Source organism: Lepidochelys kempii, chromosome 8 (assembly GCF_965140265.1).
Source record: "Lepidochelys kempii isolate rLepKem1 chromosome 8, rLepKem1.hap2, whole genome shotgun sequence".
In the NCBI taxonomy this organism is placed as follows: Eukaryota; Metazoa; Chordata; order Testudines; family Cheloniidae; genus Lepidochelys; species Lepidochelys kempii.
Window position 1 is genome coordinate 98326707 of NC_133263.1, and position 26641 is coordinate 98353347.

General features: G+C 41.9%; 1 protein-coding gene across 2 annotated transcripts in view; it reads right to left on the bottom strand.

Annotated features, from left to right (window-relative positions):
- Positions 1–26350, bottom strand: part of RNF11 (ring finger protein 11) — a 44651-nt gene extending 18301 nt beyond the window's left edge. For both annotated transcript variants that reach the window (XR_012160491.1, XM_073357751.1), the window contains exon 1: positions 25833–26350. Coding sequence is in view for 1 of the 2 variants with exons in the window: in XM_073357751.1 (XP_073213852.1) it covers positions 25833–25955 (123 nt within the window). In the remaining variant the exon portion in view is untranslated. The remainder of the gene's footprint in view (positions 1–25832) is intronic.
- Positions 26351–26641: the final 291 nt, after the last annotated feature.

Sequence of the window (26641 nt, forward strand, 5' to 3'; positions counted from 1 at the left end):
ACAATAAGGTGCTTTCATTAGGTGTGAGTTCTACTCTGCAGATTTCTCCTTAAAACACTATAGTCATTTATCTGGCAAGGTAGGTACAACTCCTCGACAGTCATTGCTTATGCTGCTGTAAAACTGCTTTTCTCTAACCTCACATTGTACAGCATTTTCATCTTGTACTTGCATACATAATGATTTTGTAATACTCTGAAAACAGGTCACTGGTAAATCAGAAACTCTTAATCCCGGATAAAGATTATTTTAAGATTATTTTATTCCACACAACAGCAATACGTTATACCAAGATGTATAAATATGTAATTCTTTAGAATCGCACCAACCTGCACAATTTTCCCTTTGACCTTCCTGCTCTCTACAAAAGGTGAAGTACTAATTCAAAACCTACACATACATCTATTTAGCTTTTAAGAAATATATTGGTATAACTTTACATTATTCTTTTTTTTAAAAGGAAATATTATATGAGGAGTAAACATACCACATGGATATTTAAAGGAACACTTAATTTGTTGTTAATGTCTTCTTAAAATTATTACAACTAAAATTATGAAAAAATCTATATTGTTATCACATCTGCCGTTTGTTAGTTACTTTTTCCATTTTTTAACTTGGACAATGAAAGTCGGTAAAAATCAGTTTCACTTTCTGGTTCACACTATTGCGGTGTTTGGATTGCAAACACCACAGGGGAATGTTTATTTGTTTAAAAACAACTATGTGGGATTTAAACATAAATAATGGAAACATTTATTTGTGTAAGCTTTAAAAATATAAACATCAAAATTTTGGGCCAAATACTTTCTGTCGATAATTTAGATACCAGAACAGTCAATTGGAAGAGCACCAATTCTTTTAATAGCATTTAAACACATGATGTTGTAGAAGTAAAGTTATATTTTTATTAAAGGGCTGAAATGGCCATAAAGCAGTTCCTTGAGTTTCTTATTACATAGCTGCGTCATCAGCCAAAGCATAGACTCAAATGTGGAAATAAAGGAAATAAAAAGGTTTGTTCTTCCCCTCCATTTTACCACTGGGAAATGCAGGGAGAGTGGAGTGAAGAGTCAGGGAAAAGAAGAACAATACAGGAGAATGAGAAGTTAAGAATACTACGGGCTTGGCTACACTTGCGAGTTACAGCGCAATAAAGGAGCCCCGGGCGCACTAGCTCACTACCCGTCCACATTGGCAAGGCACTTAGAGCGCTCTGACTCCGCGGCTACAGTGCTGCTGGTACTCCACCTCGGCGAGTGGAATAACGTTTGCTGTGCCCCCGCTGGAGCGCCGCGGCACCAGTGTGAACAAGGTGTTGCCTTACTGCACTCTGATCAGCCTCCAGAAGCGTCCCATAATCCCCTTAAGTCAAGCGGCCACTCTTGTCATTGTTTGGAATCGCTGCAGGAATGCGGCTATGCCCTTTGAAACCTCCATTTCTGACAGCCAACTGCTTATCTGCTCTGAGACAAAGCAACCATTAGTGTGGAATGCTGTGTGTAAGAGAGAGAGAAGCGAGGGGGGAAAAGGGGGTCTGCTGCTGTCTGAACTTACAAGACCGCATGCTGACATGCTCTCAGCCCCCCAAAAACCAACTCTCTTCCTGCCCCCACAGACACACAACACACTCCCTGTCACACTCCAGCCCCCCTCCCCATTTGAAAAGCACGTTGCAGTCACTTGCATGCCGGGATAGCTGCCCACAATGCACCGCTCCCAATGCCGCAGCAAATGTGGCCATGCCAGTGCACTTGAAACTGTCAGTGTCGACAGACTGCAGCGCTTTCCCTGCTGCGCTCTCTGAAGGCTGGTTTAACTCAAAGCGCTCTACATCTGCAAGTGTAGCCATGCCCTAGGTTTCTTATAAGCACAGATCTCTAGATTAACATCGCAAAATAGGTGCACTACTCATCCTCAAATTTTCTCTGATATGGTCTAGATAAGAAATATATTTTCAAGAGATATTGGTAGCAGATTTCCTTTAGTGAGGCAAAGAACCATGTGATCTCTGGCTGAATTAATGAGACTATCACAAGAGCTGTGAAGCTTCCAGCCATTCAGCATTTCCATTAACTTTAATCAAAAGCACAGATTCTAGGTGAGCCGAAATTTTTAGCTCTGCCAAATGTCTTTTTTAAAAACTGAAATGAGTGTCAGAAATTCCTGCCACACTCAGTAGGATTTTGATTTTACAAACAACAGGATATGCTGGCACACAATGGGGGCAAAGAGAGAAAAGAGCAAGATGCCTTCTATCACCTTTGGCAGCCCATATAAGTGATGATAAAAATCACAACCCTTTTAGGGGAACAGAGTTGCTACTGATCGATGCCGAAGCAAGCAAGGAATTAGAGAAACTAGAGCAGGGGTGGGGAAACTTTTTGGCCCGAGGGCCACATCGGGGTTGTGAAACTAGAGAGCCGGGTAGGGAAGGCTGTGTCCCCCAAACAGCCTGGCCCACACCTCCTATCCACCCCCTCCCACTTCCTGCCCCCTGACTGCTCCCCTCAGAACTCCCAACCCATCCAACCCCCCATTCTCCTTGTCCCCTGACAGCCCCCACCTGGGATCCCCCGCCCAGGACCCCACCCCCTATCCAACCCCCCCAATCCCTGTTCCCCGACTGCTATCCACACCCCTGACAGCCCCCCCAGAACCTTCGCCCCATCCAACTGCCCCCTGCTCCCTGTCCTGACAGCACCCACCCCCAGAAACTCCTCCCCATCCAACCGCCCCCTGTCCCCTGACTGCCCCCCAGGACCCGCTGCCCCTTATCCAACCCCTCCCCCTTACCATGCCGCTCAGAGCAGCAGGACTAGAGGCCGCACCGTCCTGCCCGGCTGGGCGCTCAAGGGCCGGGCAGGACAGTCCCATGGGCCAGATGTGGCCCGCAGTTTTCCCACATCTGAACTAGAGCTTTGAGTCTATTCTCTAGGTTCTTATATTGCACTCATCACTGTAGTATATGAACGTCTTGCAGCAGCACATTAAAACACAAAACTATTATCTATCACAGCCCACTGAACGGGTGTCAGAGATTGCAGGATGCAGCCCTTCAAGGGGTGCTAGCAGTTTGTGTGCTGCTCCGTACACCAGGAAGCTCTGGCAGACTGTCTCTCTGAAGCATAATGTTCCATGTGCCACCTTATTGCAGGCTAAATGCTGTTAGTACAATCTAGCCCATAGTGAGTACAATTACTCCTGAGGGCATTCTGCACCTAAAAATTATGTGCACAATATTTTAAGATTCTGCAAATTTTATTTGTCAAATAAATGTGGAAGCTCTAGCATGGTATTGGGGAGCAGAGGCCACTGGTTGCACAGAGGTGGGAGATAACTATGCAGCTCTTCCCCCCGGGACACGGTCTCAGCGGTGAGGCTGCACCCAGCCTTGACAGTGCAAGGACTGGCCTACCCCAGAAACACCCCAGGGCCCTGCCCCTCCATGCCAGGTGCACCAGGTGTGAGCAGGCAGACTCAGCAAAGCAGGATCCAAGTGTTGAGGGACTTAGTGTGGGGGGTCCAGGTGTGGGTTGAGAGGGTTCTGTGTGGGGCAATTTGGGTGCAACGGTAACGGGACTCTGCGGGGGGGGGGTCCAGGTGAAAGTGGTTGGGGGCTCAGCAGGGGTGGGTCTGGGTGTGCGGGGGATAGAGCTTGGCAGGGGGGTCTGGGTGTGAGGAGCTCAGTGTGGGGTCCAGATGCTGGAGGAGTGGGGCTCAGTGGAGTGGGGATCCAGGTCCAGCTGGTTGGGGCTCGGTAGGGTGGGGATCCAGTTGCGGGTAGGTCATCAGGGTGGTTCAGGTGCGTGGGTGTGGGGCTTGTTGGGGGGGGAGCTTCTGGGTGCGAGGGGGTGTGGTTTGGCAGGAGGGTCTGGGTATGAGGGGGTCTGGATGCACAGGGGTTGGGTGAATGTGGTAGCAGTTCCCTGTACAGAGATCCCCCCCCCCCCCTGCAGCTCAGGAGTGATGGGTGCAGGAAGCAAGGGGGTGGGGGGAAGTTTTGCAGAGCTTCCTACAGCTGGGGGAGAAATCTGGGGGTGGGTCTGACATGGCCCCAGATGCCATGTAGGGTAAGAGGAAGTCCTGTCTGCCCTAGGCCAGCCCGGACTAGCAGCTGAGCCCAGCACAGGGTAAGAGCCACCAGCCAGGTCTTCCCCAGTCCTGCCCCCTGCCTCATAGTGATTTACCTCTCTGCTGGCTGCCCTGGGCACTCAAAACATACTGCTGGGGAGGGTCGCATGACTGCTCTTGTGGCTTCCCTTTGCTGCCCCACCAGAAAGTAATTTTTCTTCAGGGAAGCAAAGAAATCTGCGGGGGACATAAATTCTGCGCATGTGCAGTGGTGCAGAATTCCCCCAGGAGTAGTACAATGAAAGAACTAGTCTGTTTTTTACCTCTGTATCTAGCCATGGATTCCACATTCTTTTAGAGAAATATTGTTTCTTGTTCTATAAACCAATGCTACACTGAAACTTTTAAAATACATTCATAGACTATAAGGACCTTTCCTAATTTCTATCCTCTTACTCATGAACATTGCTGACTCACTATTTTATACACCTACAGGAAGGAAAGGATTGGGCAAGAAAAGGGGGATAAAAACTAAACTATTTTTAAATAAACAAGATGTTGAGTGTCCATGTGACTGACTTCACCAGCAGGCAGGAGAATACTGAGCAAAGTCAAAGTCAGAGATGGTACAAGACCTGTTAGATCATCCAATTAATTTCCCTACCCATGCAGGACTCTTCCCTACAGTCATTTTCTAGCAGTCTAGGTTTAAAAGTCCCAGACAACAGAGTTTTCACAACTCCCCTTGGGAGGCTGTTCCACAACCATATGTATCTGACTGTCAACATTTCCCTCCCAATACACAGTCTTAAATTTCCCTATTTTTCAAAAAATGCCATAACTCCTGGGATATGTCATACTCACACTGGAATGTTGAGTTACGTTTTAACACCAGTTAACTACCACAATTGTAAATTCTAGTGTGCGAAGGATACAAACGTTAGTTCCTTGTCATGTTTAACCTGAATATTTGTGTAGTGTCCTTATGCTGTGATATACAATTGTTAGTTAACATGCTCAAATACTACTACAATTTCAAGTTCAGACATACTCTTAGTTCTATTTCAGTGTATTACACTAAACAATTCTTCTAGTTCCTTGTTTACATTCTCCCCTCCACTCCCAGCTCCTCCCACACACTGGCAGCCCCGCCGATCAGCGCCTCCCCATCCCTCCCCGCACTTCCCAATCAGCTGTTTCAAGGCATGCAGGAGGCTCCGAGGGGAAGAGGGAGGAGCAAGGGCATAGGAGGCTCACGGGAGGGGGCAGGAAGGGATGGAGTGGGGGCAGAGCCAGGGGTCGAGCAGTGAGCACTCCCCAGCACATTGGAAAGTTGGTGCCTGTAGCTCCAGCCCCAGAGTCGGTGCCTAGACAAGGAGCCGCATATTAACTTCTAAAGAGCCACATGTGGCTCCAGAGCCACAGGTTGGCCACCCCTGGTCCAGATCTTTCCTCACAAATCTATCCCTCTTATCGCCATGATTTTTTTCTGCTCTATTTCGAACTCCCTCCAATTTGTCAGTATCTTCATTATAATGTGTGGTCCAGAAGCAACTGTAATAGTCCAGTTACTGCTTCACAGAGTCTTCTGTTCTTCTTGCTTCATCAGGTTATTAAATTTACTTGGCATAGTGGTGGAGATGTAGGGGCTGTTTTTGTAAATGTTATTCTGGTTATACTGGAAAAGCTTGAAAAGATTTTATTATGTTAAGATTTATTCTGAGATAATTTACTTATCCTCCCCCAGGTTGTATTATTTTAACACCACATACCATTACTGTGTGAATTATAGTATTGTAGGTTACTTTAATAACCTTTTAGAAACGTTATGAGATATCTGCCAATTTTATAATAGACTTTACTTATTATACAGAAAAAAAGAGCAGTTCACAAATATAGCTCAATACCAGGTAATAAAACACAATTTAATGAACTTATTACCTATAATTCTGTATTAACCCCTCATTATGTTTCATTTCCAAATATCCATCCAAAATGCAAGTAATTTTTAGCACACCTGAAGAATTATGCTTTAGTTTCAAAAACAAAGAAACCTTTTGTTTTTAATTTGTAAAGAGACCTAGAACAGACAACCAGATCAGTCAAAGGGAGTTATTGTACAAGTTAGAATCAGTAATAGTAGCTTTGTCTAGTAGACACAATTTATTTAACAGTAATACAGGCGGTAATATATAAAGAAAGCATTAAACTCACATCTTGTTAGTTAAAATGGTTCCTGATTCCTGACTTATTGGGTCTTCAAATCTACAAAAGGCCTGTTTGATACTAAGAAATGGACTGGATGAAAGCTATGAAGAGGATTCCAAACATGTAATTCTCTCCCAACACACATACATGGCAAGACTATGATACTTCTTCAAACAGATAACCACACCACTCCACAAAATATGTAACCTAACACCACTTTATAAAATGGTATTAAGTAGAGGAATAAAATACAACTATGATTCTTTGCATATCTCAAGAATGTGCAACCCCTTGTGTTAGGGAAACAAGAATTCCTATCAAAACTAATCGCACATAACTTATGGTTTGACAGACTTTTTTCTTTAAAATAGTTGTCAGTTTTCGTTTGATTTCAGAACACTAATACTTAAAAATAGATGTAGTATGTATGTAACACGGTGGCTTGCCCCTTAAAGGTTGGAGGGTCTGGGGCCACTCAACCCTGATTACGAAGGAGGCACACCTGGACTGGATCAGGGGATTCCTTATAAAGAGCAGCAGGAAGCTGTAGGGGGTGGCTGATAAGAGAAGGAAGCCATGGCTAGAGCTCAGCTAGAAAGGGTTGGGACTGGTGGCTTTGAGTGGGGTGGAAGAACTAGGGCTGAGTATGACTTTCTGTGTTACAGTTATGGACTTTAATTTTGGGACCCAGATGATTTTGAAACATTTGTTATGTAACCAGCCTGGGTGCGGGGTGCTGCTTCCCACAAGAGAAAGAGAGTGTGTGTGGGGTGGGGGGGTTGCTTCTTAAAGGGCCTGCAAGAGGGGGCTAACAGCGGCAGGGTCCCTTCAAAGTGACCTCTGGCCAAAAGGGGGTGCTCAGTAAGTGGCAACCCTGCTACAATATACTACTAGGGGCATAGGTGCTGACTTCCTGTGTTCCTGGGGGGTGTGCCAACCCTACTCTGCCCCCCCGCCTCTTCCTGCCCCATCTCTGCCCCACCCAGTTCCGCCCTCTTCCCCTGCCTCTTCCTGCACTCGCTCCTCCCCCTCTCCCCCAGCACTTCCTGCACGCTGCTGAACAGCTGATCTTGGTGGGCAGGAGGCGTTGGGAGGGAGGGGGAGGAGCTGACTGGCAGGGCCCACTGGTGAGGGGGAGGTGCTCATCCATGGGGCTGCCAGTACGTGCTGAGCACCCACTATTTTTTCTGTGGGTGCCCCAGCCCTAGAGCACCATTGAGTTGGCGCCTATGACTGATGGGTTGTTCTGATATCACTGCATCTCTAGTGTTAACCAAAGGCCATTTAACTGCACAGTATTACAGTTTACTCTTCCTTAATTGAAGGTCCCTTTGGGAAGTCTGGCAATGCTGAAGGACAAAAACATCACAGCATAAAGCATTTCTAACCTTGATTTTCCCTTTACTAAGTATCATAATTAACATGGCTTTCTTGAAGTCTTTAAACCATGATATGATGACTTCAACAGCTCACACATAGGTGAGAGGTTTATCGCAGGAGTGGGTGGGTGGGTGGATGAGATTCTGTGGCTTGCATTGTGCAGGAGGTCAGACTAGATGATGATAATGGTCCCTTCTGACCTCAGTGTCTATGACTTATAAGAGAAACTTCAAGGAATAACGCAGAAATATCTTTGAGTTAGCATCCTCCATTGTTGCATAGGTAGGAGTTTTGCCATTAACTTCAATGGAACCACGATTTCACTCATCTTTCTCCTGAGAATTTTTTTTTTAAACTATTCTCCCTCTCCCAAATCACTCATACTTTCTTCTGTTTCTGGACTCTTCCACAATCTCTCTTCCCCACACTCTGTGACAGAAGGAGAAAGGGAAACCTAGATAGAGGGGGAGTCAGGGCCTTCCACCCCTCACTTCCTGCAATTCACTGTGACTCTCAGCCAGCCAGTAAAATAGAAGGTTTATTAGACGACAGGAACACAGTCTAAAACAGAGCTTGTAGGTACAGGAAACAGGACCCCTCAGTCAGGTCCCTCTTGGTGGTCTGGGGGGCCCAGACCCAGGTTTTGGGCCTCCCCCGTCTTCCCAGCAAGCTCCCAACTGAAACCCCTTCCTGTTGCTTCACCCTGCCACACCCCAGACCCCTCCTCCAGGTTTTGTCCAGTTTCCCAGGCAGAACGTGTCACCTGGCCCCAACTCCCTCCTAGAGTCAGGTTACGAAGGGCAGCTGCCATCGTTTACATGCTCAGTGAAGTCACACCCTTATTTCCCATCACCATCTAGCATTGGTGCAGTACCCTAGGGAAATGGAGGCATGCCCCATGTTAGCGGAAGACAGTACACTAGTAAAACTCCTATGCAACATTATTAGGTTAATACTCCCTACTCTGTCACACCGTCTCCCTATGAACCCCCTTAGCATTCCTGCCCTTTTCAAGAATTTACTGAGTCCTCCACTTCACTGCTGAAAATGTATCAATAGCACCAGGACAGGTTTCTCCCCAGCTCCAAATCATGTGCTGCCTCACCCACTATTTTGCAGGTGGTTTATATCCTTAACAGAGGTTAGTGCAAAAAAAAAAAACCAAAAACCCCAAACCAAAAAAAAACTGTCTTAACTCATAACTTAGCCGCTGGCTTCAAGGCCGCCCCTCCCAGAGTCTCTGGCACTTCTGTTCCTGGCAGCTTCCCAGTTCCAGTCCTAAAATTGAGGTTACAACACAAAATGGAGTTCACAGTTGGATACAGACATATCCCACTCTGTCACAGCCCCAAAGAGCTCACAATGTACTTTAAGACAAGATGTAATGTGGGTAAGAGAGAGTTGAGGGGGTTTTGTTTGTTTGTTTGTTATTAATGAAACAAACAGGCAGATCAAAAGCAGTAGTCTCAGCTCACCACCTTCCTAGCTATTATCAGCTTACCGCTTTCTGTAGCATCTTGGTAGAAGTGAGTATTAAGGAGGGATTTGAAGGAAGCTACAACAGTGATTTTACAGATTTGGTTTTTTGGGGGAGGGTGTTCTATGCATAAAACAGTGATTGTGGGTGAAGTTGTCAAGCATGTGATCAAAACTGGCACTCTTGGTGAAGCCAAGGGGATGTTTGAGATCATGATAGCACAGTTATATTTAGGAATTTTTAAAAAGGACCTTAGCAACTCAAGAATCAGTGTTATAACTAAGGTTATTTAATCAGGAAGCACCAAAATGCTCAATTTAAAATATTCTTATTAACTTTTTAATAAAACGATCCTGAATACCAAATACTCACACAGGAAATTGCCACCTTGAAGATACTGTCAGATACAAAAGGCTAATTTTTCTATCAGGCTCTGATTACCTGAAAAAATGTTAACACCCAGTTTTCACACACAAACTGGATTCACAGAAGTCAAAAGTCCAGGTCTGAAAATTGGGCTCAGGAAGTATAGCTAAGGAATTACCTGTGTAAGAGGCAGCGGCTTTATATCTGACATAAGGTCTGCTACCTTTAATTTTATTTTTAAGAGGGTTTTTGGGGGTCTATTTAACACTTTAATTTTATGTGGCAGCAAAGTGACTTGTCAGAACAGATTCTTTAATCAAAAGTTTGAAGTACTATCACCGCCTTTCATTTGTGACTCTGTGAGAAGCCTGCACTGTTGTGCAAAGTTTGCAGCGCCTCCTCAACCCACAGGCATTTCTCTTTGTCCCATCTCACCATAGGCAGCCTGAACACATTTGCTCCTCTTGCCAGCTGCAGCTGCATGTGTGGCCCGCTGGCTGTGCTGCAGCCTTGCTAGATTCTACCTAGCCAATTGATCCTGTTCACAACCAAGTGATGACTGGAGCACAGATGAGGTGTTGAATGATGTAACTGCTAGTTCCTTGCTTTATACAGTTTGCTTTGGAGGGCGATGGAGTCCACCAACCTTAATTGGAAATTGTTTTTTGGATGGGAATGTATACTAGAGCATGGAATATCCCAGCTTCAACAGCACCACAGAAACACTGCCTGCTAGGGAAGGGCAGGCATTGCAGTATGTTTTCTTTCTAGATCCAAACTGGAGTGTCAGATTGTGAAGATGCATTCCACTCTCTCCCTCTCGCTCTCTCTCATATGCACATGCACACACACACACACACAATCGCTTTTCACAGAATACACAAGAGACAGAATTTAAGAAAAAATGCTATTAAGCTTTTTGTTTAGTGTCATTTGATAATAGCACTAATTACCTTGACACAAGGCATTTTTTGCAGATTAGTGACTAGCTGGAGTAAACAGCCAGAGGCATAGACTCAGGCCATCAGTACATCCCAGCTGGCCTTTATTAATCCCTACGAGACGCTCCATGTCTTGATTATTACTGTTGAACATGTTGAGAATGAGGCAGTGTTGGATCTGTAAACAAGGCAGAAAAAGTATATACACTGAGAGATACTGAAGCATTATATACTTCCTCCCTTCACTACAATACGTCCAACGTACACACGAGCAGTATTTGTAATTTCATTCATATAAGGCTTGTCCTCACAAACAGGTTTCAGAGGGGTAGCCATGTTAGCCTGTATCAGCAAAAAAAAGAGGAATCCTTGTGGCACCTTAGAGACTAACAATTTTATTTGGGCATAAGCTTTTGTGGGCTAAAACCCACTTCATCAGATCCTCACAAACAGTGACTCTGCATTGAGCTTGCAAGGGCATAAATCCAAGAATGATTTCATTCAACTGTCAAACCACTTCTAACACAGGAGAGAGGCTTGTACTAAGGTAAGGACAGATACAACACACAGAGGTAGACTCACTGGGGACAGGTCATACAGCACAAGTAGAATGCTTCCAGAAGATATTTTCTTCCATTTGTTAAAAAGCTTTTACGTCTACAGAGACTGTCCAGGGTCTACTACCAGAATGTATGTCTTCAGGCTACAAATTTCTATCACGCATACATTCAAATGATGCACTATCAGGTCAAACTGGTTACATTCAGCCTCACTGAACAAGACTATTTGACAAGTCATCCACCACGGAAGCTGTTTAAACATTTATGTCTGTCTAATTAAAATGTTCTAAGTCTGTGGTATTTCTTTTAACACAACATTATAAACACAGGGCCTGATTCTGATCTACTTTATACAGTGTAACTCAGTTGACTTTAGTTACTTCCAATTTATACTGTTTTAAATGGGAGCATAATCAGGCTCAATATTGTCACGTGAAAAAATGAAAAATATTTTCCTTTTGAGATTTTCTGTTACTCTCCTTATAGCAATGATTTTAACACTATCACCAAAAAACCCTCCTAAATTCTGTAAAACTAAAATACATGTAATAAATATAATTATGATTAATCTAAAGAAGATAAAGTGTTTCAGCAAAAGTCTTAAACTAATTCTACAGAATCTACCTTATCACTGTCCTAGAAATGCTGCAAAAATAGTCTCATTGACTGGTGTAAGTTAATATAAAAAGTATGAGTGCATGATATTTGCATTTGTACATATTTAATATATATATGCCATCATCTTCGGATCCAGTCAAGCTACACTCCCCCCAGGAGCCAATGTTGGGAGGGGATATGTGCAAGGACTGCACCACCTCCGTGCTCCTCCTGTTCCCAAAGGAGTCTCTTCAGCCCCCAGTCTAAAATTAACTTTAGGGTTGCCTGATTTATACTGGCTTGTAACAATCCCGAGGGGGTAACCATTATTCTGGTGGGGACTGTTAGAACACAGTACAGCCAAAAGTGTCCCCAAAGTAGGGGTGGGAGTGTGTGTGAGAGGATCATTATAAAGCTTGGTGTGCTGGCTCTATGCCAGCTAGGGATTCTACCACACTAAGAAAATCCTCAGCTTTACAAACCTCTCTACGCTGCTCCAGAAGCACAAAGGGGCTACATCACAGGCCAAGATCTGGCCTTTAGTATCCAATGAAGCAACTTACATTTTGCTAAAGTGTGAAGATATTTATATTACCATCTTACACTGAAATGCAACAATGTCTCCGCTGGAATACAGCTGTAATTCTGCAGCTGCCATTTAATTTTTTGTTTAATTTTTTTAAAAGGAGGAGAGACATGAAGAATAACTGCTCTAATTTAAAGTACAGGAGAATTTCAGTTGGGCAGCATATAATTACTGTACTCAAGTTGGAATTTGACCTGTACATCTTGTGAAAAGAACCAAAGGAATTTCAATGACATTGAGTAATCACGACCACAATTTTATGTCTCAGTCAGAAGACAACACTTCTTGCTGTGCAGTGCCCCAGCCCCAACACCATGCACTTTTTCAGTTTAATACCGATTAGCAAGGAAGCATCATGGCACCATTACACAATTTCCTGCAGCATCTGGATTTTATTTGTAGGTCTCCAATCCAAGCACTGATGAGGCCCGACCATACTTAGCTCATGAGATCTGAAGGGGCCACAGACAAAGGGGTATTTGCTGCCAGCCAAAATTCAGTCTCACTAATTATGAATTAACAAAGGATAAAGAAATAAAATATTGGTTCATAAGATGGGGCTAAAAACTACGTAAGAAATGTGGTGCTGCACAGTAAACTAGTTATTGTTATACATACAAACACTTAAAATGGAAGCAAGATTTTCTTTTTGAAAGGAGTCCCTGAACTTTGGATTTAGAGATAGGATTCAATCCTGCAACTCACATTAAACAACATAGACTTCAACAGAGGAAACTGGTGGACTCTACTGAAAAACACTAAACTACAGCAAAGGACCACTGAGTATAACACAGTGCAGTTTAACTGAAAGTAAATGCTTTACAGTTTTGAAAATATGATATAATAGCAGAAGTTCCAGCAAAGCAAAACATTTCAGAGAACAAAAAGGTTTACATTCAAAATTTCTGCAAAACAACTCAGGCAGTCCCCGCACACACGAACAAAGGTAATCAAACTCTTAATGGTATTGTGAAAGCTTGCCAAACATATTCAGACTTTGGAAACAATCCACAGAGTTATAACTGGCAGTCTTGTGTGAGGGAAAGAGACACAGCAGCACCCCACAATGCAAATGAATGATGTTACTGTAATGCTCAATGGCCCATGGGATATCACAGTCTGCTGCACATCACGAACAAGCTGTGAAAGCCTCTGCAGTCTCCTCCTAAATCTACAAACAGAAAAAAATACTTTTAACTGTCAGGTGGTTTAGTAAAGATCCAGGCTGCTCTGGTGATATCTGATGTGGATAGTTTTACATCCTATCATGTTACTCTTTTACAGAAGGATCATCGGTAGGAGGGGGAAAAAAGGGATGAAACTGAGGCCTTGTCTACACTGGACATTTGCTTTGCAACCATTGCAAACCCTTAGGATGAAATCCTGGCCCCACTGAAGTCAGTGGGTTATGCCATTAACTTCAGTGGGGCCAGGATTTCACCCCTTATATGGTCAGGCACAGCCACTGTTTGCACTGGTGGAGCTTACCCCTGTTTGAAACTAAGGTAAGCTGTGCCAATACAAACTGCAGCTTACAGCAGTGTACCCTACTCACTGCTGGAGTCTGCACTAGCATAGCTACAATGATTACTAGCCACTGAAGGCTTTAACTGGAGTAAATCCCGAGTATAGATAAGGCAGGGAACGTTTAGGGTGACTAGTCGGGGACAGTTTCTTAGAAGATGTGGGCAATCTGTAGAACCCCCATCATCTGAGTAATTCAAAAGTGAACTAGACAAGCGCCTCAAGAATATATCAGAAAGAATGATTCCTGCATTGGCAGAGGGATAAATAGTCTTTCCCCTTCCTTCCCCCCCCCTCTAGTTTCCAAAATTATTTGATTTACTATGAAGAGAAACATTAGTCCAACTTAGCAACACTCACAACCTTCTTGGTATCATCTTCTACCACCACTTCTAAGTGAGATGCTTTCTCCTGTCTTTGGCTTTCAGTAAAAATACTGTAGCACCATTTACAGAGCTTTCAGAGGAATGAACAGCGAGATGTGATTTTTACATAAGTTTTCTGTGACCTGCCTCAAGAAGAGGGGAGAGAGAAGATCTTAGAGGTACCAGGTACAGTTGACTCACTGTTACAGTCAATAGCCAAGATTCCTGTAAGTATGAATGCACTGGGTCCATATCACATTGAAAAGTGAATTTTTCATTACAGCCATAGTGTCCTCTCTCTCTCATATTATATAAAAAGAAGATACAGAGCTGGAAAGACAATAGAAGTGGAACTTTTAAGACTTCAAGAACTGCAACAGTATTTTCATTGTGGCCAGACAACTCCAAAAACAACAAACACAAACACATAACAGACAAGGAGGAAAAAGTAAAAAACAAACAAATAACTAAAATCTAATGCACATCTTATCAGCTCACACTAGACTAGATGAACAAGTTTAGCACAATAAAGAGGGACTTAATGAGAGATTGTGTCAAGGGTAAATTGTACTTTCCCATGAAGCTCTAAATCTAGGCCATCTGTAACATGTAGTCTTGCTTGTTCTGGGAGCTGAAATGAGATAGCCACCTACTGAATAAAACTAAGGAATTTGGACCACAAGGAGGAAACTGAACATGACTCAGAAGGATGAAATGTTATTTGCCTTGAACTGGAGAATATTTTCTCCCTTCCATGAGTTAGATCTTTTTTCAGCTGAAACAGCTGGAATTTAAGTACTCCACTCCTTATTGGGATATTGACTGCAGAGAAATGAGAGAAAGTCATATTATACAAACCAACACAGCTCACTATGATTTCTTTACAAAGTGACCCCTTCTTTACTTATGTAATTTTCAATAGGCTAATTGTTATATAACAACAGATGTATCTCTGTTTCTTTTGTTTTTGCAAAGCCTTCAAAATGTAAGACAATTTCCTTGAATTAATTCCATAATGAAAGGATCCCTTTTTGGATCTAATTTTCAATTTTTATTATAGATTGAATTAAAGATGTTTTGCGCTTCAACCACATAACGTAGGTCAGTATTAGCATTCCCATTTTACATATGGAAAAACTGAGGCACAGAGAAATTAAGTGGTTTAACAGAGGTCACAAATTATACAGAGCCAGAGGATGGTGTTTTACCAACGAACTGGAAGGAGGGGGTGCGCAGCTCCTTACCCTCTTCAATCTAATTCAGACATGACACACAAAGGATGACCACAAACAAGGATATGGGGAGGCATGGGCGCCCGGTTTGTATAATTTTTGGTGGTGCAGAACGGGTTCAAGCAGAGCCGTCCTGTCCATGGGATGGACTGGGGCAAACTCCCTGGGCACTACACTTTGGGGGGCCCCGCGCTTCAGGAGGATGCAGGATCCAGGGCGGCCTGTGGGACTAGCAGGGGGCCTGGTGCCGGCAGCAGCAAGTGACACAGCCCCAGCCTGCCCCCTCCCTACCCCCATTCCACCAAGCAGTATATGCAGTGTATATTTTAAAAAGTCCACTTAAATCTGCATAAACTCTAATTTGTAACTTGGATACAGGTATGATAGGTTGGGTTGTGGGGTTGTTTGGTTTTGTTCTGTTATTTGATCAGGGATACAGCAATCTAATAACAAAGCAAGTAATTAAAGGAAATCACTAAATACCAAGTGTTTCTATTGGCTTGTGGGTTCCTTAGTTAACAAAACCCTCCTTTTTCTATTTGCAGCCCCATTCACTATAAACAATTTCTAATTCCTGAACCCAGCCTCATTCATCATACAGCTCTATTACTTGCTGAGCACCATCCTTCCTATGCATTGAATGAGTCAGGGGTCTCCTGGAAAAAATATTATAACTGAAAACTGTATCAGAATGCATTACATACATACACACACACACACACACACACGGTTGCACAGGTAATCTTAATTTTGGTATTTCCTAACTTTTGAATGCATGATTTCACAACAACATTCTTCTAATGTTTTGCCTATGTAATATTTACGCATGTCAAAATCAGCTTGTTAGGGGTATATTACCATGTTTTTGAAGACTGACTTTTTTCCACCTTGAAATCAGAAAATGGTTGAGCAAAGTAAGTTATAAACACAGAGATACTGCAAACAAACAGCTGCGAAGGAAATCCTGGCTCCACTGGATTCAATAGCAAAACTCCCATTGATTTAAATGGAGTCAGGATTTCTCCACTGGTCTTAAAATATAACAAACACTGAAGGTCAGATTATATTAGCAGCTTGCTTCCTACCTGGTAGTTTTAAGTGGACTGATCTGATATAAATTAGCCACTGAAACGTCAGAATCTTACTTAACCAATTCTTCCTCTATCTTTCTCCTGTTAGGTACTTTGGCAAGAACTGTATGTTTATTATCTCTGTAATCTTTTCTATGATTTCTGCACAGATGCAAAAGGAGAGGCTAGCTTTAGAGAAAAAAAATTGGATCGGTATGAAATACTTTGCAAAAAGGAGGAATTTGTTCTCGTCTCCCACTGCTTTATAAAGAGTTTTAAAAACAATTTCTCCCTATAAAACTTGGTGAAAGCTAGAAGCTTCTTGTTTTTCCTGTTGACATTTCAAGGCTTCAAACAGAAATGTCTTCTCTGGACAGTGTTCAATGCAATCACACAAGAGGATCATTTAAGCATATCTAAAAATGCATTTAAGATGCATCAAATATAAAGAAAAGATGACCACAAAAACAGTAAACAGAGTTTTGGTTTCTAGAAACTGATCATCCTTCAGATTGGTGTATACACCAAAACTTCGCTTAAAAAGTAGTTAATCTGTCTGCAGGGACACAGCTGAAGACTTTGTTCTTCCTCAATACTGATTCTGTTTTCACATAAGATTCCCACTGACCTCTACATGATCCCATTATTGGGACCTTAGCATGAATTATTGTCTTGTTGGTCAGAGGGACCATTGTTCCACTCTTATTTTGCACTGGCAGATGTACGTACAAAGACTTATCTTTCTGAATCTGCAAAACTTTGAATAATAACAGGTTTCAGAGTAGCAGCCATGTTAGTCTGTATCTGCAAAAAGAAAAGGAGGACTTGTTGCACCTTAGAGACTAACACATTTATTAGTCTCTAAGGTGCCACAAGTCCTCCTTTTCTTTTTGCAAAACTTTGAAGTTATTCTATTGAATCTTCTCTTCTTAAAGTGTTTGCATTCAGAGGATTATATTCTCTAATGCCTAATTAACAGGAAATTTTCTTCCTTTTTATTTAGATTTCCAGTTTAAATTGAACCCCCAATATTTTGCATACCCTTAGGCTTTGATTTGAAAATATTTTAGAGAAAAAAAGGTCTCTCTCATCATTTTACTGCTTATGATTCAGAATGGAGGAGAAATAGTCCCTCCTTCCACAGAAGAGGGATGAGGGGGGAAAAAAATCAGAGGAAACACAACCATTGCATTCTTTGATTTCATTTATTTTTCTCACTAATGAGAGAGGCATGCATAATAGTTCTGTGGTGAGATGATTAGTTTTTCTAAAAGTTTGAGTGAAAAAGGAGAGTTAGTATGGTGAGTCCTGGTCATATTAATGCATAATTGCCTCAAGATACCAAATTCAGCAGCAACAGAGCATTTGATAAACTACACAGAATAGCAAGTTACCTCACATAGGATGAATTTACCTTGCATAAGGAAGCAGACTATCTGAACTTCTTGGAGCACAGTAATCAGTGCCAACCCCAAAGAAGGTTCTAAGAAATATCAGCTACATTTTCACTTACCACAACTAAAATCTTCTCTGGTAAAGGTCAGAAAGACATCTACAACCAGCCTGACTACCAAAAGTGTCCATTAACCATCACCTCTGACTTTTATCAAAGCTGGGAAGGGAGAAATAGAAAACGATTGAGACAGAGGTAGATGGATTTTACTTCATGTGTAGAGTCTCCATCCAGCTCAGACATTTCTAAAGAATTGTGTTCAAAAGGGGCAAAAGCTCTCCTTCACTCAAGACTATAAGCATATTCTATTTATTTCAGAGTAGCTGTTACAGAACATTCTGGCAGGAATGTCTGTGAATCAGTATTTTCTGCTAGCAGGCCCATCACCAATAACTCTGGAAACTCTCTCTAGTCTTCACAACAGAAAGGACACAACACACAGAGAACTCAAATATCAATGGACATACTGTACTTTGGTGGTGGTTCCTCCTAACTCAGGTCTTAATTTAATACTTATACCAAATGAGATTGGGGTTTAAAAAACAAAAAAAAATCACTAATTTTTTTAATCTGGAAGAGAGCCAATAACAAGATTCAGCTAATAACCAAGTATATTCATTAAAAGTATGTGTTATAAACAATACTTCCACCATTATTTGATGCCAGAAAATTACCTACCTTATGATCCTATCTGGTGTCCTTTATCTTCTGGATACCTAAGATGGCTCTCCCCCATCCCCATCTTGTTAACTAGAAACAGTTAACAAGACAGCAAATAGCAACTCTGTCAAGCTAAAAATCTAATAATTATGCACCAGAGCTATGTCTACACTACCGCCTCTCTCGGTAAAACTTATGTCACTCCCAGGCGTGAATATTCCACCCCACTGACCAACAGAAATTACACCAACAGTAGCGCTAGTGTGCATAGCACTCTGTCAGCAGGAGAGCTTCTCTCACCTACAGAGCTTATGCTGCTCACAGGGGTGGGTTTTTTTATGCTGATGGAAGAGCTCTCTCCCGTCAACAGAGTGTATTCTCCACATACGCTACAGCTACACTGCTGCAGCGCTGTAAATGTAGACAAGACGGACACACTTGCACGGTCTTTTGTTTAGCATTAGCCAGAAAGAAAACTGTACTTAAAAAAACCTCCAACCCATTCTATTTAGCATTGATCAATTGCAACACAATCCTCCAAACAACCACTTTGGGAGTCCACAAGATATGACCCTCCAGATGGAAGAAATGTTGAGGTAAATTGTTTACTAGCCAAATAACCTGGTGTGGATATATTTTTGAATGAAGCTATTCTCCAAGTAACTCCAAATACAGATATTAAAAAAAGATAGTCCAGTGTGCTTCATGCTCACAAAATGCCAAATTTTGCACACATGAACAATTTACCATACCGATGTCATTATAACAAAAAACATATAAGAATCATTCTAAGGACTTGCAAATATAACTGTCTAAATTGCATCTGAAAATATTGCACTCCTTCTGTCACGAGCACAATTTTTCAGAACTGGATTTATAATTTGGCCCTGGGCATAACAGACAGTCATGGTTATAGAATGTTGTCATAGGATATGTTCAATCTGTAAAACAAGCTATACAAGATAGCTCACGTCATCACATTCTGTTGTTCACTTCCTTGCAAGAACAACACTATTTCCCAGTTTCCACAAATTCTAAGCTTCCTCATCCACTCCATTTCTTTCTCATCCCGTTGGAACTGATCTCCATTTGTCTTAATTACCTAGACACACACCAAGACAGAGCCTTTACATCATCCACATTTTGACAGAGGAGACCGAGCCTCATTATGCCTCAGACTACAAATATGAGGTTTGCTTAACCAAGGGTTAAAATTTGGCATAGGAGTCTTACATCTTCAGAAGCTCCCACAGCATAATCTCTTCTTCAGTGCAGAACTACTCCAATGGCATCCACAAGAGCAGAGTGAAATTAACCAGAATTTTGAACAGTTCAGTAGCACAGAGGCAACTGTGCTTGGTGTTCCTTCTGTATGGGTTTTTGGGGAGGGTGAGGAGGGAGAAGGGATGAGAGATTGGAATACTAAGAAGAGGAGTACTTGTGGCACCTTAGAGACTAACCAATTTATTTGAGCATAAGCTTTCATGAGCTACAGCTCACTTCATCGGATGAAGTGAGCTGTAGCTCACAAAAGCTTATGCTCAAATAAATTGGTTAATCTCTAAGGTGCCACAAGTCCTCCTTTTCTTTTTGCGAATACAGACTAACACAGCTGCTACTCTGAAACCTAGAATACTAAGGTAAGAGAATGAAGAACAGACCTGAATATTTAATTTTGTATATAAACATAAAAACTAGCTGGTTTGGTTTACCAATAAGATAACAGTGGGTACTTCTTCCTGTTAGTTGCTCTTCTGCTCAACTTTCCTCTTATGCCCCTGCAGTGTGTGTAAGTTACATTAGGTTTACAAATTACTCATTGCCAAATTGGAACAAGTTATACTACTTTATCATTTACACTTGTTTTATTAATATCTTGGGCCTCCATGTAACTCACACCATCATTTTGAGGCTTCAGAGACTTTGGCTCGGATACCTTTATGGGAGTTGCACTCATACCAGATATTAATTTGACTTGCCCTATTTAACAGTGTTAATTAGTGCTCCTCTTGGAGACAATGGAAGAACACCAATACAATGTAATAGTTGGGTGAGTCACAACATATAAATTGCACTGCTGAGACACAACAAACGCTTGTCTGTTTTGTTAAACAAAGTAAAGCCAATAAATGCAACCAAGGCTGAAAGTTTCAAACAGAAAAGTAAGGGACTATTCCAATAAATAGTCTTTTGATTACTCAGATTAATTTTCCAGGACACTTGCAAACTCCTTAAAATCAAGGGGCCAGAGCCTCAGCCCTAGCACCTTGGTGCTGCTCCTATGGCTATCCTAATAAGGCAGCGGGGGATTTGACTTGCACAGACCCAAACTGCCATCCCCAGCACTGAGGGTGGGAGGATGCATGTTAAAGAAGGAGGGGGCATGGCCAGAGCACACTGAATGCAGGTAATCCCCAGCTGGTGCAACAGACAATAAGGGGCTGTTGCAGCAATCAGAATTTAGAGAAAAACTGCATCTGTCCTAAAGTTTTCTGGGAAACAGTTCCGCCCTCCCAGCTGCTCCAAGATTATAGGAGCATAAAATTAGCTTTAAGGCATCTTTGTGCCCTCTCCCTACCTTTATCTTGTGTTGAAGATCTAATCTAAGGAACATCAGGTTAAAAACAAAACAAAACACCAAAACAATAAACTAAACTCTGGATCCCATAATGTGTGATTCTGTAGGCCAATATATAGTATTACAGGAATCTGTAGATAGATCTGGAACTACGTTATTCAACATGAAAGTGTTTTGAAAATTATTCTTCCATACCAACATTTCAAATACTCTTTCTAGGGGTCAATCTGAATACCAAGGACTTGCAGTAGTTTCTCATGCATTTCAGTTACTGCATTAAGTATATATTATACTAAGACAAACTTTCTGTGCTTTAACTTTGAACTTTTATGAAAATCCTTTTTTAGAAGTTAGCTATACCTCTTTTGTCTATAAGTGTATTTTTCCCCACATCTTTTCTCCTCAAGTTTCTCATTCAGACTGTGATGCTACTGTATAGGTCTCCAAAAATTAATGAAATGATAAATTGTTGTGTGCAATTATTCAGGAACAGGATGGTAATGGAGTGAGGAGGTGTGTGGCGGGGGGCGGTTGGTGTTGTTGGGTTTTTTGTTTTTGTTTTTTTGAAGCAACACATATGAGCTTTCTGTTTTACAAATAATCTTTGGATTAGAACTGCTAGGAGTGACTAGTGGGAAGTGGGAAAAGCAGTGAACTTGTCTGAAATACAGCAGAAGTGTGATATTAACAAATGATGAGATGACATATGCAGAAAAGGAAAGCAGATTTTTTTTAAAAACCTCAGTGTTAAGAACTTAAAAAAATCTTACTTTTTTTCTTAAATACAGACAGCTCTTTTGTACTTCAAATGGAGTTATATGTGTTCAGTGCCTTAGAAAAATCAGGTCCTAAATTGGTCACCCTAAAATGGAGGCACCCAAAATTAGTGGATACTTCAAAATGCTGGCTTTTGGTATGTGACAAAATATATAGCCTATGAAAAGAGTTATCAGTAACTGCTTCCTTTTTACCCTTCTTCCAGTCTTGTCTTTGTGCTTTCTTCCATGATGCCCCTTAAACCTGAACTGCTCTCTATCTTGGGCTACCCTTCCTGGTCATTCAAGTCCCTCCTAAATTAACCATAATTCCTCTGTGAAACCTTTCAGCTGCAACTCAAATGCACATCACATAATATATATAGATACCTGCATGAACACCAAGTGAAGCTTCTGATCCCTGTTATCCTGTGTGTCCATATTTTAGTCTTGACTTATAATTTCTGGAGCTAAAAACTGCATCTTCTAAGTCCTATACATCACTGAGCACTGAGGCTGCATTTAGTAACAACCTGTCACCCCAGTTAAAGGACTATTGGGAGTGTATTTTGCATGAACAATTTAAAACAAAAAGTTATGGAAGACTTGCCCTAATTAGGGTCTTCCCATGGTGCCCATCACCATAGTATCTGAAAACATTAAATATTTTAAATGCCAAACAATTAAAGGTGGTGGTGTAGCTGTGTTGGTCCCAGGATATCAGTCACAAGGTGGGTGAGGTAATACATTTTAATGGACCAACTTCTCTTGGTGAAGGAGACACACTTTCAAGCTACACAGAGCTCAAGAAAGCTTGTCTCTTTCACCAACAGAAGTTGGTCCAATAAAGGATATTATATCACCCACCTTCTCTCTCTAAACAGTTAAGGGGTCAATTATGAGACACATAAGCCAGTGTCTACATACAGAAATACAGGTAATGAGGAGGAAAACAAGTTGATTGAACTCCAGCAGAAGAGAAATCTAGGTTTTGTTCATGGGTTTTTTTTTTATTTTTGAGTAAAGTGAGCCCTAGAAAAGAAGGACTGTCTTCTAAATAATCGCGGTTTTTAGGCATATGTCTGCCTATTTTTAGGTTTAAAGTCCAGTAACAATATTTATGGTAATAATCACCCAGCATTGTCCAGAGTAGATGTCATTAGTTTCCAAAAACAGGAGTTTTCAAAATGGTTATGTACTCCCCTCATCAATCTTACACATTTTCATACACAATTTTAAACTGTTTAAAAAATGTTATAGTCTGATAATGACTTTTTTCACAATAAGGATGAAACTAACAATATGGAATTCTTTATGTTCCATTATAACAGTATCAAGCAGCTACTTTGGTTTAACGATCTAGCACAGAAGTCAGATAATTCAAAATTATGGTTTCCTCAATTTTAATTTATTCATTTTGAACATACGTGATATTGTATTGTATCTAGTGTTAAATTTATATCTTAAGTCACTGAGGCTGAACTACAGTTGTGAGACTTGTAACTTTGAAATTTTAAACATACAAATCAAGAAACTGAATAATGATATTGCATGAAAGTAGCTTTTCTGGCACTGATTTACTTAGGAAATATCAAATGTTTTATAAAAGATCACGGATGTCATTGCAACAAATGAGGTTCAAAATAGCAGAGCTTCAGATATACTCTGTGCATATATCTGGAACTCCATAACTTTATTAAAGTAAGTGAACTTTGAAATAAATTTGCTGCAGTACCTCAATAGTAGCAGAGCTTTAGAATAATTGACAAAAAGAACAGACAGTAAACTAAATCAGCCTACTCCCTTCCACTTCCCAAATGCACATTCATTTAACAAAACAAAAAAAAACCTCCCAGAAAACTGAGAAAGGGTCTAATCCTTCTTACACACATGCTTATCTGCTACTGAAATCAACAGGCCTGCAGAACTTACACAAGAAGCTCTTGAATATTATGAAGAGGTCTTTATGATAATGTTGACAGTCTGTTTCAAAAAAATAACGTGGAAATCACAAACACATGTGGCATTTGCAATGTCTTTTGCAATTAGCATGGACTGCCAAACTTTGTTTATATTATGTGTTGATTTTAAAAATATTCTTGCATTCTTAATCAGAAAAGATAATGTAGGCTTAATTTTGAGTAATATGTTCTTTAAATAATTTGATCTGACAGTAATGAGTTTCACTGGAGTTAAGTAGCTCTAATTGAGACTTTCGGAAAAGTTCCTCATATGAGGAAGTTCATTCTAAAATGGTTAGATACTTTTCTGAACATGCAAAATGTAACCAACTATACTCAATGCTCTGTAATACCACTGCTGTTTCACTGCATCATCAGTGACAGCTACACACACCTTCTCTAGAACAGATAAAAAAAATTCCTCTCATAGATATCATTCTTTAACATATAGAGCATTTGTAGATGACAGCTCTACCCAGTTAAATGCTTCCTGCAATTTTGTTAACTATATGCCAATTCTGAATGACTCCTATCTAACTAACTAAAGAGCTATCAAGTCTCCCTTCAAGGTTAAAGTCTCAATCACTTGGGTAAACTTCTCAGGAAGATATCCTATTATTTCAGGTTTGAAAATTCAACAGATATTTTTTTCTCTGATCATCCCCTAAGAAAAGTGAAGATATAACAGTTATAACATTTTCCTTCGATTATTTTTTCACTTTTACTATTGTCTTATATAACCATCTCCTTTTGGATAGCTTGATATATAGGGGAGTGGTGATCACACAGAGTGGGCAAGTGCAACCACAAGTTCAGTGTATGCCTGTCTCTGTCTATCTCTCTGGTCACCACTTGAATGGAGGTCAAGGTTACAGACTTGCTATTCATGACCACATTGTTCTGATATCAGCATTTTTTCTTCTGCATGAAAACTAATGTTATATATTTTCTATCTTTGCAATCTTTCAAGAAGCTGCAAATTCATGAATATTTGTAAGGATGGGAGAAGCAATGGAAAAGACACACTTCCTATGTCTGATATTCCTCAGGGGAAATAAGATCTATTGCCTTAAAAAAAAAGTTATTCATTAAGAATCAATTACTGGTGAAAATCAAGAAAGTACAGGCTAGAGTAAATAAACCCAGACAAAGCCTGTTTTTTGTTTGTGTGGTCTCTGGTTTAAGAGGGTAATGAGAAAAGAGCAATGCCAGACAGTGATGTCACCGCATGAAGATAACAAAGGAAGCTGCCCAGGCTGAGAAACTAGAGGCTCCTCTCATTTAGCCAAAAATGAGAATAACACCTAAAATAATTAATCCAGATCTGTCTAAAAATTAAAGACAGGGTTACAAAATATATATATTTTTTCTAGTTTGGGTTTGGTGTGTGTAGTGCTTTGTTCTTGTGTGCATAGTTTCTACAACACCATTATACTTACGCTTTATAAATCAATTAAAATCTTCACCAACAACACATTGAGCAACGGTCTATCTTAAGAGAAAACCTCTGATCTCCTTTCCAATTTGTTGGAAGGCAAAAATAGATGAGACTGAAAGAAACAAAGAAGTCTCACCCAAGGGTGTACATGAGTTTGCCAGTTGCCAAACTTAAGACCTGGCACACATTAGTTTCACCAAGCAAAGCTTTTATGTAAAAGCACTTTCACTGTTTGTTTTTTTAATCACAATAGCGCGGGGGAGAGGAAGAAAAACCTTTCTGTTACTTAAAAGTGAAAGGCTCATTGGAGGTGTTTACAAAAAAACAAAAGCCCCCATGGAAAGCTACATCCACCCAAATTCCATGAATTAAAAGAGTAAAGAGGGGTTAGTGTGTCTGTCTTTCTCTCTCCTTCCCATTGTTTTTCTTCTCTCCCCTCCCTCCTCTTTCTCTCTCCTCCTCTGCCTTGCTCTAGCTCTCCTTCCCTTTCCTGTGTCCCACCTCCCCCTTTCTCTGTGTCTGGCTGTGTTTGTCCCTCTCTGGGCACGTCTGGCTCCTTTACCCCCTTTCCCGTTCTGTGTCTGCCTCACTCCCCTCCCTCCAGTACCTGATATGGCGGCGGCGGCTCCTGATCCGGTTCGGTCCCATCCCCGTAGCTGGCTCTGTCCGACTGGGACTCGTGCAGCAGGGAGATGTCATCCGAGGTGGGGGACTTCAGGCAGTTCCCCATTGTTCCCGGCGGGGCGAGGGCTTCTCCGCCTCAGCGTGTCCGCTCCCGCCTTAGTCTCCGCGCAGCGCCAGGCCGCCCGCAGCAGCAGCAGCAGCCGCCCGGCTGGGGAGGCTCATGCCAGTCTCTCCCCGTAAGAGGCTGAGCGCCAACCCGGCTGGCTGCACCGGGGACCCGCACACTCAGGCTCCTGCTGTTGCCTCCGCCCGCTCCCGGGGGGCCTGTGAGGGGCAGCGGGTGGGAGGAAGAGGCCTCACTTCCCCACCCCCATAAGCGCCGCAGACAAGGGGGGCAGTGCTGTTTGGACAGCTGGGCTCAGGTGCAGCCCGCGCCCGTCCCCCAACCGCAGCCAGGAGCTGTTCTGCTTCCTGGTCACCAGCTTCCTGCGCACTGGGCTTTGTCACACGGGGCCCCTAACTCCTCCTCTCGGTCCGCCCCGCCGCTGCCAGGTTTCCCAGGGCTAGGCCCGGCTGCTCTCTCGCGGGCTCCTGCTGCCCATTGTCGCTCCCTGAGCAGCGTATTGAAGGGATCGTGTTTAGGGGATGCTTTTTGTGATGCGTTACCATCACATTTGCAGAGCGGATTCAACCTGCTCCCCAAAATGGTGGGTGAGAGTTTACCCCACTGTTGGGGGGTTTTTTTGCATTATTTTAATGTAGTGTGTGCCAGTTTCGGGTGTGTTATATATG